Source organism: Euprymna scolopes, chromosome 24, assembly GCF_053919585.1.
Source record: "Euprymna scolopes isolate OS-2025 chromosome 24, ASM5391958v1, whole genome shotgun sequence".
Lineage (NCBI taxonomy): Eukaryota > Metazoa > Mollusca > Cephalopoda > Sepiida > Sepiolidae > Euprymna > Euprymna scolopes.
In genome coordinates, this window is record NC_136505.1 from 49,230,734 (window position 1) to 49,243,315 (window position 12,582).

At 31.4% G+C, this 12,582-nt stretch overlaps 1 protein-coding gene across 1 annotated transcript in view; it reads right to left on the bottom strand.

The window, feature by feature from the left end:
* LOC145246698 (tetraspanin-15-like) overlaps window positions 1–12,582 on the bottom strand; it is a 271,980-nt gene that overhangs the window by 134,224 nt on the left and 125,174 nt on the right. The window contains exon 2 of the mRNA XM_080108423.1: window positions 806–991. Within this exon, the coding sequence (XP_079964549.1) occupies window positions 806–991 (186 nt within the window). The remainder of the gene's footprint in view (window positions 1–805; window positions 992–12,582) is intronic.

The following is a 12,582-nucleotide window of genomic DNA, read 5'->3' on the forward strand; positions in this document are numbered from 1 at the left end:
GACTGAATACGATCTTGCTATAATTTACTTGTACATATGTTGTTTATATTTCTCAAACATTCATGTACTTGTATACGATTTTTTTTATATCTACATCTATCCAGGTATAACATCACATGTCTACCAGCTTGACAATGATCGCCGAGCCCAATATTGTTTCTTCTTCTTCGTTTTCTCTTCTGTCCACGTTATCTCTCAGCGGTAATCAAGGAAGCATGCACGCGGGTTCACAAGTATAAAAATAATATGAAATAAAACACAAACATCACAAACTGTGACAAATTCTGCAAATATCAGTTGCACTGTGCTTTAAAGTTCACATGCACGTTTTCTTAAGGTCGCGCTTATCAGTTGATGTCAGCTCATTTCAATTTCCTAAAGCCTCTTGATCTGGTTCAAGCCGCAAATTTCTTCCACTGTGTTCAACCCTAAATTGTCATTAACTGTCACAAACCAAAGACTGCCCGCAAGCTGCCCTCAATTAACATAAAGTGTTGTACAATTCATTGTCACCCTTAAAACAAGCCGGAAACTAACTCTAATCAAATTAACCTATTGTCTGGTTCCTTTGTTCCTAATCACCGCTACACTCTGATTAACAATCATAGTTTTTCTTTCTTTTTTGTTCTTTTGTGAGCAACTTCTTATACTTTTGTTCTGCTGATAAACTTTTTTCCTTATTTTTTTGTTATATTTTTTCTCTTTTTTTTTTTTTTTAAATTCCTAAAACTTTCTTTTGGTGGGAGGGTTCGAGTATGAATAAATGAATAAAAGGAAGAAAAAAATAACGAAATGACATACTTACCACTTTTAACAAGATGACATGTTCTTGCAAAGTGCCTGTTAACCCAAGAATAGAATTAACAAAGATGATGAGGCCGACTGACAAGAGCAAGGCCACCGGAAGGGACATATAGTTGTTGAGAGCTCCATATTTGCGTCTCTCAACTTCAGCCCAAACTCCGAGGATCAGCAATCCAATTCCCACAAACTGCAGGCAAAAAAAAAAAAAAAATCCGTGAATTTCACATTAAATTAAAAAGAAAAAAAATCCGTGAATTTCACATTAAATTAAAAAGAAAAAAAATCCGTGAATTTCACATTAAATTAAAAAGAAAAAAAATCCGTGAATTTCACATTAAATTAAAAAGAAAAAAAATCCGTGAATTTCACATTAAATTAAAAAGAAAAAATCCGCGAATTTCACATTAAATTTTTTTTTTTTAATTCTTGAGTTTCACATTAAATTTTTAAAAATTTGTGAATTTCACATTAAATTTTTTTAAAAATCCGCGAATTTCACATTAAGTTAAAAAAAAAAATCCGTGAATTTCATATTAAATTAAAAAATTTTCATAGGCACATAGTTATATTAAGCAGACAGTCTGCAAATAGGATAATTGATGCTTTGGAATTTTTGGCATGAAGATCAATAATTTGTATTATTTTGAATTACTTAAACTACTGTTCTCATCTTGGCTGTTATTCTCACAACGTTTCGACTGAGGTAATCTCCAACCTTCTTCAAATAAATCTCGGTCATGAGAAAATAACTTACAGTGTCTAGCATTCTTAAATGTTTATCAGTCTGGTACTGGCCAGTCTCCACGCTGCTTAACTTTAGTCATTTGATGAAAATCGGTGTGTCAACGTGAATATAGCAGTACTAGGTAAATATTCAGATCCAACAGACTTTCGTGAAATTTTACCAATATCAAATAAAAAATCTACAAATATCGGTTTGCAACAATTTTGGACAATTTATCACTGACCAGTTTGCATATTAAATAGTTTGCCATCAATTAACTTGTCAGAGGATGCAGTTTGCTATAGGTCACCCAAATTAGAAATATGTGTGTATATAATAAATAGGAATTGCCTTTTTTTTTTTTTTTTTTTAATATCACTATGAAATGATTATTAAAATCTGAAATTTAAAAAAAAAAAATTAAAAAGTGCCATCCAATTTCTTATATCACTGTCCAATTTTAACATTCCGTTGGACTACTACCCACAGAAATTTTACATCTCCAAGAGGAACAAAATAATTAATACAAAGAAATCACTTGAAAAAGTCTTGACCAAGGCGAAAGCTTCCTTCATATCTATAAACGTACATAAATACTTCTTTTAAAGAAAAAAAAAAAAAGAAGCATTTTGGCTTTCTGAAATTTCAATATATATATATATATATATATATATATATATATATATGAAACATGACAGATAAATATTATATATACTTCTTAGAACCTATCAAGATAAGAAAAAGCTCAATATACAAGAAAATAATAAAAGCAAGAAAATAAATAATGAAAATAAAAATGGAGTTAATTATTATTGACATGCATTTAAAACGATGAAATAACACATTATTTCAGTCGAGGTTTCATAGTGTAGTTGTGATGCATTCAACTACAGGCTCTGTGGTTGCAGGATCAAACCTCAGTATAGTCAGCTGCGCTATTGAGCCGTAGATACAGTTAAATATGTGTGCATGGATAACTATTTTATTTATAATAATTAAGTAAATACATAAACAACAATTATATATATATATATATATATATATATACACTAAACTACCCGTAACCCGTTGGGCCAGTATGTTATATTAGCTATGGAATTAATGTATGAGCGTGACACTTGTGACGTAAAGAAAATAGTTTTTTTTGTGACACAACAGAAGCATTTCTATGAACGTATATTAAAATGCAAAAGAATATAGATAGATTTCTACGAGTCATTCTGTTTATGATTGTTTATTTAAAAAAAAAAAAGAACTTACAGCCATTAAATTATAAGTGGTTTTCCATACTTATAAGTAAATGTGCACAGAACAAATACCATAATACTTACAGTTAAATTCAAATTTTGATATATCTTAATTTAAATGCAAAAAAAACAATTGGGACGCTGAAAACGTACACAGTAAAACAATACATTGTAAAATGCTCTTATGGTTGTCAACGGGTTAAAGTAGATTTATTTGTAAGGAAATTGCGTTAAAATAACTTCAACGTAATACGGAAATGAACGATGTAAAAAAAAAATGCAGAAAGTATTAACTATTGTCTAATTGGATAATTTAAACGCGAAAAAAAATTGGGACTCTGAAAACGTACACAGTAAAACAATACATTGTCAACGGGTTAAAGATGATTTATTTGTAAGAAAATTGTGACAGTATAGTTGTAATACAGAATAGTTTCCAAAAGATCCCCACCCTTCCCATGTTAAATAATAATTTCTAAATAATAACGTTAATATTTCAGTGCGCAGGTCAAATTCTGCAAAAGTAGCGATTTGTGTTTATTTGTTATGTTGTTATGGGTTTATGTTTGTGTATGCATGTGCAACCAGACGTCGTGAACCGGATGTTGGTTACAACACCCGTTATAAGGTCATTTGTTTTATAATTATATAGATAATTTTATTTTTTTTATGTAAATATAGTCATATCTTGCTACGATGCGCAGACCGTTTCAATCATTATTGATCTCATCAGGTAAGAAAATTAAAAGGTTTAAGAACGTTTATAATTTTAGAGGAGAAAAATATATATATGCCATGTCTGACCTGAGGTATGGTTAATGTTCTTATAATAATGATCGAAACGGTCTGCACATCATAGCAAGATATGACTATATTTACATAAAGAAAATAAAAAATTATAATTTGCTCTCTTTGAGCACTATCAACGACCTTTGTTGGAATTCAATGATTCTAATCTTTTGAATATTTTCAACCTGAAATAAGTATGTGTGTGTGTGTGCATGTGTGGATATTTATATTCATGTATTCATACACGTCTCTGGAATGTGGGTCAACACCATTGTAAAGGAGACCACTCTTTCTAGAAATCTCCCAGGGGGAGTAAATCATACCAAAATACAATTAACAGCAGAAAAATCAATAAGAACACAGCATATATATATATATATATATATATATATATATATATATATATATATATATATATATATATGGCGATATAATTTACAGGCGCTGCTCCTGTAGGTTGATCAGTAGAACTGGTGACTGTCAACACGATGGTTCTAGGTTCAATCCTCGGCTTGTGAGAGGTGCTAGTCTAGTGGCACTGATGAGTTGTGATACAACGAAACAGGACAATGACTACAAATATGTATATGTGTGTGTGTGCGTGTGTGTGTTAATTTCCTAAACTATTGAATGGATCATCATGAATTTGGGAATATATATTCTAGTTAGTCACAGTTCGTAAGATAAGCATATTATATTTTTTTTAGCAAACTTAGGGGGGCACTCATCCAAACTCTCATGGTTAAGAAAACTTTCAAAAATTTAATAAAGAAAAGATTTGCTCTACATCAAACTTTGAATTATATTAATTAGTACATTTTTAAAATGATTGCTGTGCATAAGTGTCAATAATATTTATGTGCTTGGTTAAAACCTAAACTACTAAAAAATATCATTAATTATGGAATATGTATTCTCGGCAACAGTGTAAGTAACGTAATTTACTATTTAGGAGAAAAAGGGATACCACTGAAACCATACCATGCATTCCCTCCTCAAAATTAAAAACAAAAAAAAAAACATTAAATTTTGAAACTAATAACATATTTATTGCTTATATCTGTCCTAGAAGAAGTACTCTCTTTTTTTTTTTTCTATACAAGGAGGGGCTGTCATCGCTTATCCTTGAGTGTTCTTTTGGGCTTTGATAAGTGTTAAAGAGCGTCAGGTGGCCGGTGATACAACACCGTGATGATCAGTAATTGTGGAACTTGGGTAGTGTTTGATTATCTAAGTGGACGGCTCAACCGGAACTTGAATTCATTAGACTTGAAAACGGCCATGTTATAGTCAGCTAGTAAACTTTTCACAGGCGAGTAGTTCTAGGAAAGAAACTTTGCTCATGGAAGGTATAGAGAATAAGAAAAATTGTTGGCAGTTGTTGTAGCTAGACGGATGTCTGCTTTAAATGTTCTACAGGGGTTGCAGGACCATAGATAGAAGCTCAGTCGAGCAGGTGCCATGAAAATAACGGAGAAACTTGCTATATCTCTTCTGTGAGAAAGAGGGGGTAGGGAGGAGGAGGAGACTTGCACACTAGTAGATTTATAAATGAATTAAAACTACAAAATGAAAAAAAAAAATCCAATCAAAGCACAGTGACCGACTAATATAACTGGGCAGAACAAAAAAACAAAAGAAGAAAGTTCTCTGAGGACAGGCGTGTGGACTAATTGAGTTCAACAACAACTGACCACTGATAAATTAATTTATGATTAACCTAAATTCTAAGAAAACAAACAACAATCCCAAACAAAATTCAACACAGGTTCATAAATCAGAGAGACATTTTCTAATTTTGTTGAATAAATAATTCACAGACGAATTGTTATAAAAATGCCAGCTTTGGGCTTAATTGGCTATAAAGATGGCTAGACATTGTTGTTTGTCCGGCAAGACAACCGCAGACTTTATTGCAAACAAGCTTAAAAACAAAAATGTCTACAGATTAAAAAAAAAAAAAAATGATTGGGAAAGACAAGCAATTGTTAGAAAAATGTGTTCTTACAAAGAGAGTACATATGTTCAAAGACGCTGTAAGGTGCTACTAGAAAGAAAAAAATATTTTTCCAAATTCGTAAATTATCTCCCTGGCAATTACAATATATTCCCTCTCTACCCTATTTCCACTGAGATGTTAAAAAAAAACATTTCAATTTCGTTTAAAGTACTGAGATAGAAACAGTAAAAGAGAGAAAAAGAAACATATATGCATATACTAGCAGGGAGACCCGACTTTGCCCGGGATTGAATGAGGATCAACGAATGTTTCACACTCCCATGTTTTATTGTCATTGAAATCGGTGAAATCGATCATTTTTCAATCAAATCAATTAACTGCGTACTCTATTTGGAGATCCACCGCAATGCACCAGGAGGAAGCTTCATATGCCTCCCCACAGTGATTTAGTTCACAATACATTGCACTGTAGAGAACCCACTGTTGATTTTATAAAATTATGTTTATGTATAATAGCTTGAATGAAAATTTCAAATTCAAAGTCAAGTATCATGTTTCAGTAGTGCTCTAAAAATAAACATTCACTTTGGACGCACCCCTGTTATATCAAAGAACCTATTTTTTGATTTTTTTTACGCAGGGGCGTTCTGCTTGTGTGATAAACTTCTCAAATCCATTTGTGAAATTAGGCTGCATAACTTTGGCCCAAAATCACCTGTTCCTTCTTTTATAGAATTTTTTCAATTATCGATACTTATGGAAGACATTCTGATACAAAATCTATCTAAGAGCACTGCCAGATACATTAAGTACATTTGTGTGAAATTTCATAAGAATCGGCCGAGCCATTTCGGGATTTATAGGGAACGAACTCACGCATCCACACAAAGTTCCTTTTATATAATAGTAGATATATACTATTATATAATAGTAGATATATATTTTTATATAATAGTAGATATATACTTTTATATAATAGTAGATATATACTATTATATAATAGTAGATATATACTTTTATATAATAGTAGATATATACTTTTATATAAAAAGAACTTTGTGTGTTTGTTCCCTATGGACTTGAAAATGGGTGAGTCGATTTTTTTGTAATTTTACACAAAGATAATTGATGTGTCTGAGAGTGTTCTTACGTAGGCTTTGTATTGAAATGTATTGGATAAATATCGAAAATCAATGATCGCAAAAATCCAATTAAAGAAGGGGGTCTGATTTTAATAAAAGTGAACACTTTGATACAACCTAACATCACAAATGCATTTGATCACCGCACAAGCAGAAAGGTTCAGTATATAAAATCAACTTTTAGGTTCTTTTATAAGACAGTGGCGTGTTCGAAATTAATGTTTCTTTTTAGAGCACAATTGAACTGTGATACTTGACTTTTGTACATTTAAGTGTAAGTTTAATTCAAGTGATTATCTTCTTGTCTTGTATGTAATAATTTGATTGCAGAAATTCTGCTCTGGACTAAAATACCATAGGTTTGCATTAACATACGCCACATACAAATTTATTATGTTTAGCCTATTAGCCACTATCTTATGTAACTTTATAAAGACTTATCTGATACATCTAGGTGTTTAAATAAAATCCTAGATTCCATCTGAGGAGCTACAGCAGCACTATCGCATTAACCTATAGAGGAAGTAGTCCCAATCTTCCCCCTATTACTAAAGTCCTACCACCGAACCCAGTAAACACCGCTATTATACACATGGTAGGGATACTGTGGTTTCACCCTCTGTAACTGATACATAAACATAGCACAACGGTTAAATTCTTGTTCGCCAATCCAAAAAATAATTTCTCCCTTAAAACATTCCAACTATTCTCATTAGCTTAGATCAGACTGATCCCTTATTCCAGATTACAATTCTATAACGTTCAACAAACGGGCAAAAGACTACCCAATATGACGTCTACAGCTACACGATGCCAGTGTTCTACATTAAATAAATTGATTACTTAGCCACTCGGAGTTAATCTCTCTCTCTCTCTCTCTCTCTCTCTCTCTCTCTCTCTCTCTCTCTCTCTCTCAATGAGAGATAGAGGAAGAGAGACAGACGCAGAGACAGCGATAGAGTGAGATTTGTATCTGTTTTGTTTACATTCAAAATGAGCGATACATAAACAGATAGACAAATAGATAGATAGACAGATATATATATATATATATATATATATATATATATATAAATAAAAACGATCCCGCAGTTTGCTAATTCCTACCCTCTGATGAGAAGGTAAGTATTTCTTCGAAAATCCGCAGATTAAGGACTATCCACTTATTAAGTGTTTCCTTTTCAGATTAAATATGTTTTTAACTCTTTTCCAAAGTGTTTTTTAACATGTTTTATTAACTTTTTGCCCATATATATATATATATATATATATATATATATATATATATATATATATATATAGAGAGAGAGAGAGAGAGAGAGAGAGAGAGAGAGAGAGAGATAGACACACACATAGTTGAGTACAGTAACGAAAGAGAGAGAGAGAGAGAGAGAGAGAGAGAGAGAGAGAGAGATAGACACACACATAGTTGAGTACAGTAACGAAAGAGAGAGAGAGAGAGAGAGAGAGAGAGAGAGAGAGAGAGAGAGAGAGAGCAAAACATCAAATCCGATAGGAACATATGAGATGACACAAAACATTTCGTTTTTTTTTTAATTTCTCCTCTCAACATGACTTTTTTAAATTATTAAAAAAAATAGCCAATTTGAAACCATAAACAGACAGCCATGTTTTTTGGGGGGGGGATTTTGGAGAGGAAATGGTTTTAATGATTTTTAACTGATAAAAAGCGATTATAAAGAGAGGTAATTCATTTCATTAATTAAATTTTCCAATGATGATGTTTTTTTGTGACACTGGACGTACGGACAAGTAAATTAATATTTAAATTATCAATCTTCATCTCAAAAAATCGATATATATATCAGAGTTTTTATGTTTTACAAATCAACACAGATGCTGTGCAGTAACGTGTTTTTATATATGTTGTTATTGTTAAGGATGACCATGTATTTATTTCAACAGCATTGTAAAGAAGTGTGAAAAGTAATGAAGCCTCCAGAGCTTTACCAAAACCATCCCTCCCTAAGCCCTTCAGCAGCTATGGGAGATATGTCATGCCGGGTCTGCATGCACGCACAGTCAGTTGAACATTTATTCCAAATATTTCTTTCATTAGGCTTGAAAATAGCATTATCAAAAGAAAGAAAGGAAATCATTCTCTTCTGAATTGGACAAAAGTTCTGGAATTTTTGTAGGGCACTTCTGGATTCAGGAATTTGAGGAATTTATCTTGGAAGATTTTAATAAAAGATTTCTGATGAAATTTTATTTCATATTTTGCATTCTTAAACATCTATCTCCCTCTCTCACATACACACATTTCAATTATGTTCAGTTTCTTATTCAGGTTGAAAATTGGAAATTTGGAAAGAAAAGTGAAAAATGTTGGCAATAATAGCATTGGTTATTTCCAGAATTTAATCGACAAGACCCTGCAATATTATCGTTATAAAGAAAATGAACTTAAAATTGATTCCCTCGATACAGGTGCAATATTCTCTGTTTCTAAAAGTAATTAAGGTCTTTGATATTTGAAATGAAACAAATTCTGAAACTGATTTATTACATTAAAAAAATAACTAACGGACATACAGATGGAGAAAATATCTATTTAAATAAGATAGTTAACTTATACTTACACACACTTATATATTAAAAAATACAACTTTATGAGGAACAGACACTAAAATTGTTGCTCATTTTCAATGTTAGACTTTCATTAGTAACAACTTCTGTACAATTGTTTCAGCCCAATGTTGGCATACAAGCATATAATAGTTCACTAATTGTAGTTTTGCACAACTGGGCAAACTCATCAGTGCATAGTAAAATCAAATTTTCAAAGTTTCTACAGTCAACGAATCCGGCTCATTTATGGTGGTATTCACTTTTTTTTTTATATATATATCCACAATATATATGTAATGCATCAAGCAAACATTATCAACATTTTAGAATGAAGCAATTTTGCCTTTCGTTTCTTCTTTACACCTGTATGAGTTCCGACTTTTTCTTTGCTTGTTTTGACCATGTTTTATTTTTTTCCAATTTCCGGCATTCCAGAGTTTTTATGTCAGGTTAGCGGCACCTTTTTATTATTCAATTTCAAACAACCAAGATTATTTTTCATTAATCATATTTCAACATTATTATTTAATTAATTTTAACCAACATTCATATTTTACCATTTTCAAAATATATACCTCAGATGTTTTTTTAAACAAATATATATGTGTGCATACATAAACATATACAGAAAGAGGTTTGTGTTTACTATAACCTTTTTAAGCAAATATAACGGAAGTGTGAATTATGTAGAATATCTGCATGGATATAATTACACATAATAGTTAACTAAAGCTGCTCATCTCATTAAGAAAACCGAAAAAAATAATAGGGAATTAATTAAAATGAATATTTAAAAGAATATGCAAATTAGCTAGATCTTTTGTAGATGAATGCAAAACATGCATAACAAAATTGTATTTTCTTTTTAATTAATTTTAACCAATATTCATATTTTATTATTTCAAATGTATACCTATATTTGCAATACCTCACATGTTTGTTTACATTTTGCGATAGTAGCAGTGGGCTTAATACAAGGTTATAATATAATAATGTTATAATACCGTTTTCCCAAGCATTATCTTTTGTCGGAGTACTCTAGTATCTGTTCTGTGCTATGAAGCAATCCTCCCAAGCATGATTTCCTCTTTATGGTGGGACAGAGAGTAGTGTCGTAATATCCGTTCATCATGATATCATCCAACCAGACATAACCTCTTCCTTTGGACAAGAGAAACGGTGCAACATATTTTCGTTTGTTAAATTAAAATTCAAAAATGGCGCAACAAAATGAAAAATAATTGGAACTTCTCTTCCGATTTTTGGATTTTGTAATCATGCCTATATTCCTTTATTTTCTTTTAAAGTTGATAACTCATCAGAAAAAAAGAAACTTAAGGGCAGAATAAATTTTTTACAAAGAGGCATAATAATTATATAAATGATTCTGCACTACGAAACAGGTGCTGTCAAGAATTGAGCATTTCAATATACTTCTAGAAATAAATGGTAAGATAGTCAACATCTTGAAATTTGGAATATAGACTTTTGTCATTTATTTCTATATGCTCTATAGTTACATCAAGCTTCACAAATTAAAAACAGGTACAAATAAAAGGTGAAATATAATGGAATAAACATTTATCCATAAATACTATATATATATATATATATATATATATATATATACTAGCAGGGGAGGGTTGGCCGGGGTCAGCCGAGGTCACCCGGTCGTAAAAGAAAATGTGCCGATGGGGTTGGGAGGCGGGTCATCAACCAGAAGCGAAACTAAAAGCAAAATTTTGTAAGAAAAAAAAAAAAAAAAAAAAAAAAGAAAAAAAAACGACGCATGCTAGGCGCGAACTCACATAACTGGAATTAGTAACCGAACGCTCTTGTCAATGTGCCCATGATTACACAGATGCTATGCCATCACAAATCTATCTATTTAAAAGGAAAGGTATCGACGATTCACACCTGCACAGTTTGCAAATCGCGTCGAAAGGTAGGTTTTTATCTGACCCTCCACACACACATACTTTAAAGAAAACGCTATTTTTATATGAAATAATGGATGATTTTTTTTTCAGTTCTTGGATATTTTTTGTGCGGAAGATCGCTCTTTCAAACGATGCCACATTGACAAATGTTCAATGTGGATGCAAAAAGTTTTTAACGGTATCCGCTACGAACACACACACAGATGTTTGAGATTTATATAATAGATTTCTTTTTGCATGCCTGTCTGTTCGTTTCACTTTTATTTGGGCACTACTTAGCCAATCTGGTTGAAATTTTGTATGGGCGTGTGTTATAAGGTGCAGCGAACTAAGTATCATGCTATCCATTCGATACACAGATAAGGATTAATAGGGATTAGTATTTAATGCAAAATGAGCATAAATTTAACCATACTCAACAATCAATTTGGCATAAAGCTTTCATTCTAAATCAACGGCTTATAATTTCTTTCCGCTTTTAACGGGTTAAAAACTCAAGTTATATTTTTTTTTTTTTTTTTTTTTTTACATAGAAATCACCACTTATCAAGGCCAAGAGGTCATTCAAGGATAAGGGTTAAAGAGTGTACAGTAGAAAATGGGCAATATAGTAATCGTTAGTAATGGAAATTCGGTAAATTTGTTAACTTATATGGAATGGCTCACCAAAATTTGTTTATATTAGACTTGAAGACAACCATATTGTAGTTAGCTGGAAAGCAGGAACACGGAAGAAAACGGAAGTTATATATCATATAGTTGCAAAATATGTGACCTGGGGCATGTTTTGACTTGTAAGAATAACAGAATTGCATCACCAAAAAAGAATGAAGAAAAATATTTTGGAATTTTAGGTATTAATATTTAATCAAAATTCTTTGAACAAAAATATTAAAAAAAAAAAAAAAAAAAAAACATTTGAGAGCTATTTGGAGGTCATTTTCTCAAGTTCGCAAAAAAAATTCCACTGACAAAGTGAACCATAAAATTCAGTAAACGATTTTCCAAATTAATATTTTCCTAACTGATCACCTGGAATTTTTATTTAAGATTATGAAATATTGTTTGTTTATTTGCTTTTTGTTTCTTTTTTTTTATTTCAGTGAAATCATAAGATATGCACTGCATGGAGATAAATGACATGAGTATGATACGATGAACGTGTAATGCGATCCTTAAATAGAGGCCAAGTAATTTGTAGACCACAGCGTAGTCCATAAAGTACTTGGAAAAATTCAGTTGTAAGTTACATTCTTCTGGATGTCAAAGGTTCAATTCTTAGTGCGGGCAATATACAAAATATAATTGCAAATTATTTAGGACTTCTAACCAGTCATGGCTGACGGAACAAGAGCATGCTACTCCCATGGATTAAATAAAAGAT